Source organism: Neophocaena asiaeorientalis, unplaced genomic scaffold, assembly GCF_003031525.2.
Source record: "Neophocaena asiaeorientalis asiaeorientalis breed wild unplaced genomic scaffold, Neophocaena_asiaeorientalis_V1.1 scaffold140, whole genome shotgun sequence".
Lineage (NCBI taxonomy): Eukaryota > Metazoa > Chordata > Mammalia > Artiodactyla > Phocoenidae > Neophocaena > Neophocaena asiaeorientalis.
Genome location: NW_020173729.1, coordinates 827,837 through 842,221, shown reverse-complemented (window position 1 = coordinate 842,221; position 14,385 = coordinate 827,837). Strand labels below are relative to the sequence as shown.

The window sequence follows — 14,385 nt, the reverse complement described above, 5'->3', positions numbered from 1 at the left end:
CAGGTTAAACTCCTTTGTCCCATTGTCCTTTTCTCACATATGGTCATTTCAGCTCCTGGCTAAAGCCACCAGGCAAAGTGTCCTTCATTCACTGTTCAGAGGTTGTCCTCCTCCTCCTTGCCAGGCTGCCAGGAGGGAGGCAGATGTCTCCCTTTTCACACTGAACAGTTGGAGACCCTGCTGCCTTTTCAGCAGGGTCTTGGAATGATTCTGAATAAGGGGTGTGTTTTCTGCCCTGTTCCTTTTGCAGTGTCTGGATGCCAGCCGCCCATGGCTCTGCTACTGGATCCTGCACAGCTTGGAACTCCTAGATGAGCCCATTCCCCAGATGGTGGCGACAGAGTGAGTCTGGCTTTGGGGAACCTGGGGTGTTTTCTGAAATTGTATTTTGACTTTGGGGTTCTTTTTGTTTTGTGTCTGTTTTATTTATTTTGAATGAAAAACACAGAGCACTACAAAGAAACCGTTGCCCTTCCCTTGACCTCCAGTAACTTCCTGAAACTCTTCCACTTCAGAAGCCCATTGTATGCTCATGGGTAGAATAAGACTTTGAACTCCCAAGATAAGGATTCTGTTTCTTCTGTGGCCTTTTCTTTTGGCTCTTGCTCTGGTCTTTGAGAAAAGTCTTCATCATCAACTCTGGAGAAATATGATTTTGCCAGAAAGTACAGTATGCAACTGAATAGCTTCTGTGGGGAAACACGTGGCAACGCAATGGACAAAAATGCCTCTGCTTTCCGTAAACACCTCCATAGAAGTCCCTCCTCACCAATGCCTGGGAGGGACAGTATGGCTCTTGATGGCAGTGGATATGTTACCGTCTTGGCGTACAAATGTCATGACATCGTTTTCCTAAGCTTCTGATTTATGGTTAAAGATCTAAGCAACTAGGATCCTTCCCAAAGTGCTGGTGCACATGGTGTCCTCAGTGTGGCTTCTCATCCTTAGACGCTCATCATAGTTTGTATTTTAAAGAAGAAACCGATCGTCCCTCTAGTCTGAGGGGTACCTGAGGTAGCAGAGAGCTGCCAGGAATTGGATCTAATGCTCCAGTTCTCACTGAGAGAGATCGCATCCCCTCAGCAGCACCGCGACCTCATCTCTCCTGCTGCTGCTCCGGAGGGAGAGAGTCAGAGGGAGGCCCCTGAGCCAGGTTCGTTTGCCCGCAGCACACAGGGGCAGCTGTGCCGGGATGCGTGGAGGCCAGCACATACCCCTCCCTGGCCGCAGTCCCCCTGCCTGGGTCACACTGTCAGGTCAGAAGAACAGAGCCACACATTGTCTCATTCATTCCGTCTTAACAATAACCTCTCATTCTTGCCTTCCTGGGCAGGGTGTCTTGTGATGAATGTGGATAGGGAAGATAATAAAGAATTAGGCCATTAACCCTTGTGATGTGTATGATGCTTTCAGAGGGAGAGGAAAAATATGCATTGTCTTCCACATCACAGAGCTGCTGCAAGCCTAGTTGCTTCTAGCTCTGGATGTAGAGTTGGACACAGTTTCTGCAGTAACAGGAATTTAATTGTCAAAATAAAGGCCTGTGTGTTTTTGAAATACCAGTTGGGGGTTGTGGATTGTTTGGGAAGTTCCCCCCATCCTCCACATACACAATCAGGATGCACGCTGGGGGAATGGGAATGGGAAAGTCGTATGTGACAGAAGACAAAAGACATGGGAGGATTTTGTGAGTGAAGTGCAGATACCCCCTAAAGGAGCAGTGGTTTGGAGCAGGAAGGATGCCCCCTAGAGGTGGACGTAAACTGGTCTGAAGTGGGAAGATGGTGATAAGGGGCTTCCTGACGTGGAAAAACTCGGGTCAGCATCGATTTTGAGTTTTGTCCAGGTTGTATACTTGGTATTTTATATGTAAGGCTTTTCTGAGGGAATAAGTGTCAGAGCAGCTTTTGTGGCAACATCAGATAGGAAGAGAGGACCCCCTTAGAGGGCTTTTCACACTGAACGATCGGAGGCAACCTAAATATCAACAGTCAGGGGTGCTATAAGTGTAAAGTTTAGGTAAAGTATCTATGTCATGATACATACAATGAAATACTATGCAGCCACGTAAAAATTTAAAAGTTAACAGGTGTTAAATAGACTTATTGTGGTGATCATTTCCCAGTATATACAGATATCAAATCATAATGTCAAATCATCTGAACCTAATATAATGTTACATGTCAATTATACCTCAATTAAAAATTTATATATATATATAAATGTGTATATTTGTATATAAAAATGTATGTATTTATATAGAAAGATATTTAAATGAGAAAAGATAAAGATTCATTTTTTATAGATTAAAAATAAAGGTGGTTCTATGCATAGAAAAAAACAAGGATATATACACATATGGTAGTAGTTATTTGTGCAGATGGTGGGGTTGAAGGTGATTGTTTTTCTTTTCTTTTTTAAGCTGATTTGCATTTTCTAAAATTTCTACAATGAAACTATTGTTTTGTAATTAAAAGAATGTTTTAAAACTAAAAAGCTGATTTGGAGGAGAGGAGAGGAAGATGGCGGAAGAGTAAGACGTGGAGATCACCTTCCTCCCCACAGATACACCAGAAATACATCTACACGTGGAACAACTCCTACAGAACACCTACTGAACGCTGGCAGAAGACCTCAGACCTCCCAAAAGGCAAGAAAGTCCCCACGTACCTGGGTAGGGCAAAAGAAAAAAGAATAAACAGAGACAAAAGGATAGGGATGGGACCTGCCCCAGTGGGAGGGAGCTGTGAAGGAGGAAAGGTTTCCACACACTAGGAAGCCCCTTCACTGGCGGAGACTGCGGGTGGCAGAGGGGGAAAGCTTCGGAGCACGGAGAAGAGCACAGCAACAGGGGTGCGGAGGGCAAAGTGGAGAGATTCCCGCACAGAGGATTGGTGCCGACCGGCACTCACCAGCCCGAGAGGCTTGTTTGAACACAGCCTGCAGGGTGTTAGTGCGCCACGGCTAGCCGGGAGGGAGTCTGGGGAAAAGTCTGGACCTGCCGAAGAGGCAAGAGACTTTTTTTCCCTCTTTGTTTCCTGGTACGCGACGAGGGGGGATTAACAGCGCTGCTTGAAGGAGCTCCAGAGATGGGCGCAAGCCGCGGGTAAAAGCGTGGACCCCAGGGACAGGCATGAGACGCTAAGGCTGCTGCTGCCACCACCAAGTTATTTTTTATTTTAATAACTTTATTTTATTTAATCTTACTTTATTTTATTATATTTTATCTTCTTTCTTTCTTTTCTTCCTTCTTCCTTACACTACCAAACGTAAAATAGATAGATAGTGGGAAGCAGCCACATAGCACAGGGAGATCAGCTTGGTGCTTTGTGACCGCCTGGAGGGGTGGGATAGGGAGGGTGGGATGGAGAGAGACACAAGAGGGAAGAGATATGGGAACATATGTATATGTATAATTGATTCACTTTGTTATAAAGCAGAAAGTAACACACCGTTGTAAAGCAATTATACTTCAATGAAGATGTTAAAAAAAAAATGGTGATTTGTCCTCATTGCAAGAACCACTTGATAGTTAATGACCAAAATTTTCTGTTTCACAGCCAACTTAAAAGCTTTACCTATGGTTCTTCTGAGCATTGGTTTAATAGACTTTTAAAGAATTACTTTGACTTCCCAATAATGTACTTTGTTCTGTGCCTAGCAGGCAGTTAATTCTAGGTGCAGATAATATTTGTAATGAACAGAGCCTAGTAGCTCTGGCTTATAAGGGAATAAACTATTTTTAGTAAGAAAGAGAAATCTTAATGCTTCTATAAAAATATGGAGATTTGTTTTTAAAAAGACTACCTGATTTTGGATGTTGCCTTTTTATTTATTTTGCACAGGGAAAAGAAATGCTTTGCAAATGTGATTAGGTTTTTTTTGTTTCCCTCTTCTTTATACAAATATTAAGGTGACCTAGAGGTTGAGTTTAGCTCTAGAGTTTAGTTATTTTTCTGCTGTCCCCTCTTCCCCCTCCTCAGCCTAGTGTGCAGCACACACACACACACACACACACACACACACACGCAAGTTTCTCTCTCTTTCCTGTTTTGTTCACTGTTGTACTTCTGTTTGTTCTGGGAACAATATGACAAGCTGAGTTCCCTCTAGTGGACAAAACCACTTTTGTCAGCTACTGTGACTGCTGACCAAAGCCAGCAAGGCCAGGCTTTTACTGCTGGTATCGGACCTTTCAAGAATAATATATTCATAGGTAGGAATTCAGTGTGACTCTCTTAAGAGATTGTATCCACAAATTTATGCATGTGTTTACCTAAAATAAATTAATATTTTGGAACCATGCTAAGTGCGTTTGCTTTGTTAATGATTTTGGAACTAAAGGAAGCATCTTTTAATGAGAATCCCATGCGTTGTTATTGAATGCTACGTTAATGAAACACACAGAGTAAAATGAAAACCACAGGGAAACTACTGTACTGTTAGGTCTTTTAGCTTTTGTAAGATCTGAAAAGTATCTTTAACTTAAAAATTGTTTTAGGACTTTTCCACTTGTAAAGTTTTTCTAAAGATTAAATTTAAATTTTCATGTGTCAGTGTTTTATTATTTCCCTTTTGAAAGGTTATTAGTTGCTTGTCCCCTGGATAGCTCCTGAAATATTTTTCCTTTTAAATTTAATTTGTTTCCTTATCTTTCAATGAAGATACTTTACATGGTCATTTGTCTTCTGGGTATTTTTTGGCCAGGTGCTGCTAGTAGGTGGAGATTGGGGAAGCTGCTAAACATCCTCCACAGGACAGTCCCCACAACCAAGAATTATCCAGTCCAGAATGTCAGTAGTGCCACGGTGGAGAACCCCTGCTCTAAAATAGCCAACTTTAGACTTGACCACACTTCCACAACAACAGCACACCAGGCATCGCCTCTTGATGAAATCAGAGAACCTGTCGTCCTCCCCAGGGCGACACTGGCCTCCTGGAATCAACAGGAGAGCCTGCCTGTCTTTCCCCTGTTCAGTGCTCTCTTCTGCCAGGGAAGTTTTCCTCTCCCTTCTATCAGCTGAAGCTGTCTTACAGTATGAAAATCGGAAGACTTAGCATAGATGTCTTAGCCTGATGTCAAGTCATCCATCCTGTCTTTGCATCTGCTCCTAAGTTATCTGTTCAAGGATGACTGTGCCTATTTCCAAAGCTATCATCTTTCTAACTTATTCTAGGCCTTAAGTCTATCAGTGGTAACCTGTCTGGTGCTGAAGTTTTTCTTAAATCTAACCTAAATTCTTCTTGCTGCGGATTCGCTTCAATTTTTGTTTCTTTTTTTGCGGTATGCGGACCTCTCACTGCTGTGGCCTCTCCCATTGCGGAGCACAGGCTCCGGACGCGCAGGCTCAGAGGCCATGGCTCACGGGCCTAGCCGCTCCGCGGCATGTGGGATCTTCCCGGACCGGGGCACGAACCCGTGTCCCCTGCATCGGCAGGCAGACTCTCAACCACTGCGCCACCAGGGAAGCCCCAATTTTTGTTTCTTTACTAGAAAGTTTGCATAATTACCCTTTGTATTCTTGAGGTATTTTGCTGAGTAGCTTCCACACTGTGGTTTTCTCTAATGGTAAGCCTTTTAATCACTTTTATACTTAGCCATTTTTACAAGTCTATTCTGAAATTCCTTTGAGTTGGAAAATGGAGGCTTGAGCCAGATATAGTTTTGTGTTTATGATGCTTTGAAAAAGCATTTTCTGTATTGTTTACAAGTCACGGACCCTAACCCCTGGTCCTTTTTCTGCTGTGTTCCTAGTTATTTCTTATATGCTTTATATTCTTTATCCCCTACTCCTGCCATCTCTAAGTATATTACTTGCTACTTACACCTGTTTCACTTGCTTTATTCTTATTGGCTTCTGATTTGTTTTATATTATTCTGGACTTTCACTCCTTGGAGGGTTTCCCTGCTCGTTTTGTATTATTTGCTTATATACTATGCATGCTTTTGAGTCCTCCATCCACACGGGTGACAGTGATGTCCAGAATCAACCACTTTAAGGCAGTCCTCAACCATCCCCTAAAAGTCCAAGTAAATCATCGATAATCTTGCTTTGAACTTAATCCTCTTACAGTTTTACATACTTTTTAATAGCTGGATGATAAAGCAGTGGTGTCCAATAGAACTTAACAAAGTCATGGAAATATTCTATGTTTTGTTGCAGCCACTAGCCACATGTAGCTGTTGAGCAGTTGCAATGTGGCTTGTGTGACTGAGGAGCTTAATTTTAAATTTAATTAATTTAAATTGAAATTTAAAAAAGCCTCATGTGGCTGGTGGCTACCTATTGGACAGTGCAGCTGTATCACATTGCTACCCAAAATGTGGTCCTCAGACCAGCAGCATTGCCATCACCTGGGAGCTTGCTAGACATGCAGAATCTCGGGCCCCTTTAGTTCTACGGAATTAGATCTGCAGTTTGACAAGATCCTCAGGTGACTTCCACGGCCCACTCGAGTTTGAGAAGCACTGATACTTGGCTGTACATTGGAGTCACATGGGGAATTTTTAAAACTATTGCTGCTTGGGCCCACCCTCAGCGACTCTGATTTAATTGGTATTAGGTGTGGCCTGGGCTTGGGTTTTTTTTTTTTTTTTAAACATCCCCAAAGTGATTCTAATTATACAGCAAAGACTTGTGGTATTCAAACTTCGTGTGTATCCACATCACCTGGGAATTTGGTAAAAATAAAGAGGCCCAGCTCTTTCTTGCTTCAGCAGGTCTGGGTCTGTGTTCTTTATTAGCCCTCCAGTGATTCTGATCTCCACATTTGGGGTTTTTAAATTCCTGATCTGGAAGATAGTTTCCCACTTTGTTGGAAGTCGTCATTTAAGCGAGAATGAAATGCCTTGCTGACTTGAAAGAAAATTGATCTACTAGATCTTTCAGTCATATGACTAAATGAGTGATTTATGAATACTTGTTTTTCACAAAGTGTGCCACTCTTGGTGTTTGCTCAGTGTTTCCTGCGTGTGATTTTTAAAATTAGTTGGTGAATTTCTGGTCTCTAAGACAAGTTTTTCTTCCCCTTTGGACCATTAGAAGTATCATTCACATTTTGCTTTTCAGAATTGCTAGGAGTTCTGCTCACAACAGCTGGTAGCTTCACTGTCAGTTTGCCAGTTCCTTAAGGTACAAGTTGGAAAGACTCTGGATCAGAATGTTCTATAGTACGGAAGTGTCTCAGACTCAAGAATAGCCCAACCCCTGTTCCCCACATAGCCCTCAGTCAGTCAGATGCAGCCTGTCAGCTGGGGGCAGTTGGTGTGGAGGGGTGATTTAATGGTGTCTCTGGTACATTCAGATCCCGGCCCATTCCAGACTTTAGGCTACAGGGTCAGGAGTATTGCATTTGCCGTAAGTCTGTCATGGGAGCTGGGGAAGGGAATGGATAACTAGATGAGAATTTTCCTTTTTCTTTTTAAAAATGTGCTGTTAAGTTTTATGTCAGTCAAAAAACTTAATTTTTGTGATCAGGAAACTTTTTGTATGCTAATGCAGCCAACGTTTGTTAGACCAGGAGTTTATTAGCTATTTGTTTCTGGGAAATAGGATAAGAATTGATGAGGGTTTGGGAAACATGTTAGTAAAAAACTCATTTTTCTCTGCAAAAATTAATCGCTATTAAAAACATGTCACAGAACTGTCTTCCTTCTCTGATTATCAACTTCAGTTTCAATCCTTGTGTTTCCTACAGTGAAATTGTGGGTGGAATGTGAAGTGAGTGTGGATTGCTTTTAACCTGTGAAGACTTCAGGGCTTTACTAGGAAGTCAGCAGCTTTTCTGTGGCTGTCCCTGCCCAGATAATGGCAGGTCTGAAATCAAAAGTCATCAAATACGACGTGGGAAAGGCGCAATCAGCTTGTGTTTTAGTGGAGATTTAAGTAGACTCTGTGTGACCTCTCTGGCAGCAGTATATAAGAAAAAATGAGACAAAAGAGCCCAGGAAAAGAAGGCTGTCTGCGCACTAGAAGGACACAGATTTGCAGCTGGTTCTCTTAACTGAGGACTTGTCCTAGTAGGAAGCTGTGATCCTGCTACGTTGTGCGGAAACAGCTCGAGAACCAGGGCTCTCGGGGGCACCCCTTTCCGATGAACTTTAGAGGGCCTTAGACACAGAGGGGCTCTCTTGGTTTCACTTAAAGCAAGAAGATAACTTCTGGGCAGACTGATGCCATGCTTGGGAGCAAGGGCTTGGAGGCCAACCCTCAATAAACAGTTTCCCTCAGTGAAGGAGCTGGAGCCTGTGAGAAACTCTCCAAAAGCCTACGGCCTGGGATGCATTCCTGTGATAGGAGTCAGCAGTGCTTAAGTTTGCCACAGTGAGCTGAGCAAGCAGAAGCTCACCTCTTTCTTATTCTCCTAACCATGGAGGCAGACTCCATTGGAAGCTTGTTTCTTGTTGGTGAGCGGAGTAAAAATCAGTAGCCCGCTGGGGCTTACACGGCAGTGGGGGTGAGAAGGCATCTCTTTAAATATTCCTGGTAGGCCTAGGTGATGGCTCTAGACCAGCAGTTGAGTATCACCATGATTTAGGCAAAATTCGAAGCCTGGGAGGTACCCTAGAGGCAAGGAAAACGGGCTGGTTCCATAGATCCAGGGTGGCAAATTGAGAGAAAGGTATGGGAAAGATTGGGTCAAGAAGCATAAGACTTACTCCCAGTTCTAAGAACTGCCCGGCCTTATGTTCCTTGCTTCACGACTAGGCAAATGCTTAAATACAAAACTCAGAAAGGAGGGCACACAAAGCTGATGATAGCAGAGAATCAGGCTATCATTAGAGAATTAGGCCCTTTACAGGTGTTGACTGTATCCAGTATATATTCACTAGGTGGGGAGGGGAGGTTTCTTCCCTTTTGAGGAAGGCGGAGGCTTGGAAAGGCATGGACTGGTGGAATTTGGTGTTTTGAAATGAATGCTGTCTGACCTTGTCTTTCCCTTTGGCTGTGTACCTAGTGTGTGTCAGTTCCTGGAGCTGTGTCAAAGCCCAGAAGGTGGCTTTGGAGGGGGCCCTGGCCAGTACCCACACCTTGCGCCCACGTACGCAGCAGTCAACGCGCTGTGCATCATTGGCACCGAAGAGGCCTATGATGTCATTAACAGGTACAGTCAAAGCCAGCAGGACTGGACACCCAGCTGGGCTCCCGCCTGCTGACAGTGCACTGACCATCGCCATCTCCTGCCTCTCTCCTGTTCATTTCTCAGAGAGAAGCTTCTCCAGTATTTGTACTCGCTGAAGCAACCCGATGGCTCTTTTCTCATGCACGTTGGAGGTGAGGTGGACGTGAGGTGAGTGGGGTTTTTCTCAGGCAGCTGCGTCAGCAGATTCTCGGGTTTATCTGCCATCAGAGATGCCAAGCCCGGGGAACAACACTGGGAAGCTGCTGCCTTGTCTCAGCGAATGACATGCAGAGTAAAGTGTCAGTGACACAGTTCATAATCACTGCAAATACGATACAGATGTCCTCAGGGGTCACTGTCACTTGACTTCTTTTATGTAAATGCCAAAATATGAGTAACACAGAAATAAAATCAAATGCTTTTGTTTTAAAAATGAAAAATACATTTGTTTGGTATGAAAGGATATACTGTAAGATGTAACTGTATACTGTGATATAATCTTTCATCTCTGTGGCATGGGAATGGGAGATATTTTCTGAATGAATTTGATGAAATCATGAGAATGTTTAACAACTGTGTGAGAATTGCTTTGGGTGGTGCAGAAACCCATAGGGGCCAGTAGGGTGTATGACAAACAGTTGCATGAACTGATGGAACCAGCTGGCTCAAAATGATCATTTTTCTCAAGAATTACAAGTACCTAGCAAGTAGTTTACTCACCTGGCAGGAGGTTGCCTATGAAGCATATAGGGAATTCACTGAATTAGTCAGTACTCAAAGGCAGTGTGGATCATTGAGATTTTATACCAGATTATTATTCTTTAGTCTGATAAATACATTTTTTATGAGCTTTCTATATCAAAGCCATCTTATTGCCTATTTATATTTTCCTCTACACAAGTTGATTAATATTCTGGCTTAACTATTGGTTTGAAAGTATAGGGGAAGAAAAAAACATGAAAGTTGTGGAGCACAAAACACGTTGCAGATAAAAGTAGGTAACCAGGCTGCAAAGACCTTCAGTGAAGGATATTCTTCGGTCTGCAAGTAGCCTAGGTATCTGGAAACCTAGGTACCTGGAGAACTGTCTCTCTACTCCCAATGCTTCTGACACGAAATGTCAGGGTGTTTTTTCCTCGTATTAAACAGTTCTGACCCTAACTACCCAGAGTTAGCACAGACATCACAGGTTAAGGGCTCAGTCCCACAAGACTGCCCCCATCTCAGACAGTGGTCACAAGTAGTGGGTACCCACACTTCTGCCTGACTTGGCTACAAACCAGGGGTTCCTACTACCCCCTTCTCATTTCAGTAATTTGCTAGGAGAACTCAGAATACTCAGGAGAATTTTTTACTGTTTAACTAGTTTATTATAAAGGATGTCATAAAGGATACAAATGAACAGCCACATGAAGGGGTATATAGGGTGAGGGCTGGAAATGTCCAAGCGTAGGGACTTATGTCCCCATGACGTTGGGATGTGCCACCCTCCCAGCAGGCACAGGGGTGCGTCCACAGCCCAGAAGCTCCCCAGACTCCTTCATCTAGGGTTTTTATGGAGGCTCCACTATGTAGGCATGATTGATGAACTCATCGGCCACTGGGTGATTAACTCAGTCTTCTGGAGAGTGGGCCTGAAAGTTCCAACCCTCGAATCCCATGGTTGGTGCCTCTGGCAACCAGCCCCCATCCTCCAGGAGTCACCTCATTAGCATAAACTCAGGTGTGGTCAAAGGGCGCATTTTATGAATAACAAGACTCTCCTATCGCCCATCAGTCAGGATATTCCACGGGTTTTATGAGCTCTGTGCTGAGGAGAAGACCAAATACATATTTCTTCTTATATCACAGTATCCCGGTATCTGTTGTTAAAAGATAAATGGAGGCCTATTAGCAATTCTGTGAATTTATTTGAGCAAAGATTGATTTGAATGAGGCAGCATCCCATCTAGTGCACAGAAAGGAGCCCTGAGGAGCTGTACAAAATGAGAAACTTTTATGGGCAGAAGGGAGCAGGGACAAGGAAGTTAAACCAGGCAAAAAAGCGGGTTGGCTATGTCCACCAGGCAGATTCCCTCACCGGTGCTGGTCAGGTGATTCCTGATTGACAGGTTTAAGATTCCATTTCTGGGAGGGCAGAAACCATAATGAGGTCCCGGTTTGGCAATGTGGAGTTTAGCACAAGGGACTCCCTTTTGGGCCTGTGGTCTTGTTTTTACACTGTGTATGCCAGTGAAGCCAATATAACTATTGAGGAAAACAGTATTGTGTTGACATCTAAAGAAAAAAGTTAAAAAATGTTTTCCCCTTCTTGTTTTGCTGTTTGTTTTTTTTTTTTTTGCCGTACGTGGGCCTCTCACCGTTGTGGCCTCTCCCGTTGCAGAGCACAGGCTCCGGACGCGCAGGCTCAGCGGCCATGGCTCATGGGCCCAGCCGCTCCGCGGCATGTGGGATCTTCCCGGACCGGGGCACGAACCCATGTCCCCTGCATCGGCAGGCAGACTCTCAACCACTGTGCCACCAGAGAAGCCCTGTTTTCCCCCCTCTTGGTCACTACATTTTCATCCTGTTCTACAAGTACTCCAAATTTAGCTTTTTAAAGTTTCCTGAGATTATAGGTGAAAGCAAAGAAACCCTGGAGAGATTGCTTTGGCATTTTATCACATACCTTTTTCAGATATGATTACTCTCTAACTTTTTCGTTCTGGCGCCGGTTTCCTTCTGTTTTCTTTTTTTTTTCTGCAACAGGTGTCCATTGAATTCTGGAGTTCAAAGAGACCCAATAATTGGTTTTTTGTTTTTTTACTCACAAATAACCTGTGTATGTTTATTTTGTATTTATTAATTTTTATTAGTTATCCATTTTATACAGATCAGTGTATACATGTCAATCCCAATCGCCCAATTCATCACACCACCACCACCACCCCTCTGCCGCTTTCCCCTCTTGGTGTCCATACGTTTGTTCTCTACATCTGTGTCTTAATTTCTGCTCTGCAAACTGGTTCATCTGTACCATTTTCTAGGTTCCACATATATGCGTTAATATACGATATTTGTTTTTCTCTTTTCTGACTTACTTCACTCTGTATTACAGTCTCTAGATGCATCCACGTCTCTACACATGACCCAATTTCGTTCCTTTTTATGGCTGAGTAATATTCCATTCTATATATGTACCACATCTTCTTTATCCATTTGTCTGTTGATGGGTATTTAGGTTGCTTTTAGGTTGCTTCCATGACCTGGCTATTGTAAATAGTGCTTCAATGAACATTGAGATGCATGTGTCTTTTTTTAATAAATTAATTAATTTATTTATTTTTGGCTGTGTTGGGTCTTCGTTGATGTGTGTGGGCTTTAGTTGCAGTGAGCGGGGGCTACTCTTAGTTGCTGTGCACAGGCTTCTCATTGTTGTGGCTTCTCTTGTTGCGGAGCATGGGCTCTAGGCGCGCAGGCTTCCATAGTTGTGGCACGTGGGCTCATTAGTTGTGGCCTACGGGCTCTAGAGCTCAGGTTCAGTAGTTGTGGCGCACGGGCTTAGTTGCTCCATGGCATGTGGGATTTTCCCAGACCAGGGCTCGAACCCGTGTCCCCTGCATTGGCAGGAGGATTCTTAACCACTGCGCCACCAGGGAAGCCTGCATGTGTCTTTTTGAATTATGGTTTTCTCTGGATATATGCCCAGTAGTGGGATTGCTGGGTCATATGGTAATTCTATTTTTAGTTCTTTAAGGAACCTCCGTACTGTTCTCCAAGGTGGCTGTATCCATTTACATTCCCACCAACAGTGCAAGAGGGTTCCCTTTTCTCCACACCCTCTCCAGTCTTGCATCTCTGTGATAAATCCCACTTGACCATGATGTATGATTCCTTTTAATGTGTTGTTGGATTCTGTTTGCTAGTATTTTGTTGAGGATTTTTGCATCTATATTTATCAGTGATATTGGTCTGTAATTTTCTTTTTTGTAGTATCTTTGTCTGCTTTTGGTATCAGGGTGATGGTGGCCTCATAGAATGAATTTGGGAGTTTTCCTTCCTCTGCAATTTTTTGGAAGAGTTTGAGAAGGATGGGTGTTAGCTCTTCTCTAAATGTTTGATAGATTTTACCTGTAAAGCCATCTGGTCCTGGACTTTCGTTTGTTGGAAGATTTTAAATCATAGTTTCAATTTCATTACTTGCGATTGGTCTGTTCATATTTTCTATTTCTTCCTGGTTCAGTGTTGGAAGGTTATACCTTTCTAAGAATTTTTCCATTTCTTCCAGGTTGTCTGTTTTATTGGCATAATGCTGCTTGTAGTAGTCTCTTATGATGCTTTGTATTTCTGCAGTGTCTGTTGTAACTTCTCCTTTTTCATTTCTAATTTTATTGATTTGAGTCCTCTCCCTCTTGATGAGTCTGACTAATGGTTTATCAATTTTGTTTATCTTCTCAAAGAACCAGCTTTTAGTTTTATTGATCTTTGCTATTGTTTTCTTTGTTTCTATTTCATTTATTTCTGCTCTGGTCTTTATGATTTCTTTCCTTCTGCTAACTTTGCGTTTTGTTTGTTCTTCTTTCTCTAGCTCCTTTAGGTGTAATGTTAGATTGTTTATTTGAGATTTTTCTTGTTTCTTGGGGTAGGCTTGTATAGCTATAAACTTCCCTCTTAGAACTGCTTTTGCTGCATCCCATAGGTTTTGGATTGTCATTCTTTTCTTTTTTTTTTTTTTTTGTGGTACGTGGGCCTCTCACTGTTGTGTCCTCTCCCGTTGCGGAGCACAGGCTCCGGATGCGCAGGCTCAGCAGCCGTGGCTCACGGACCCAGCCGCTCCGTGGCATGTGGGATCTTCCTGGACCCGGGCACGAACCCGTGTCCCCTGCCTCAGCAGGCAGACTCTCAACCACTGTGCCACCAGGGAAGCCCGGATTGTCGTGTTTTGATTGTCATTTGTCTCTAGGTATTTTTTGATTTCCTCTTTGATTTCTCCAGTGATCTCTTGGTTATTTAATAACGTCCTGTTTAGCCTCCATGTGTTTGTGTTTTTTACGTTTTTTTCCCTGTAATTGATTTCTAATCTCATATAAGTATATCATGCCACTCCTTTCTGGCTTGTAGAGTTTCTGCTGAGAAATCAGCTGTTAACCTTATGGGCATTCCCTTGTATGTTATTTGTCGTTTTTCCCTTGCTACTCTCAGTAATTTTTCTTTGTCTTTAATTTTTACCAATTTGATTACTATGTGTCTTGGCGTGTTTCTTCTTGCGTTTATCCTGTATGG

The 14,385-nt window shown here is 43.1% G+C and overlaps 1 protein-coding gene across 2 annotated transcripts in view; it reads left to right on the top strand.

The window, feature by feature from the left end:
* Window positions 1-14,385, top strand: part of FNTB (farnesyltransferase, CAAX box, subunit beta) — a 76,415-nt gene that overhangs the window by 34,992 nt on the left and 27,038 nt on the right. For both annotated transcript variants that reach the window (XM_024750808.1, XM_024750809.1), the window contains exons 4-6: window positions 251-342; window positions 8,959-9,105; window positions 9,208-9,291. In XM_024750808.1, the coding sequence (XP_024606576.1) occupies window positions 251-342; window positions 8,959-9,105; window positions 9,208-9,291 (323 nt within the window). The remainder of the gene's footprint in view (window positions 1-250; window positions 343-8,958; window positions 9,106-9,207; window positions 9,292-14,385) is intronic.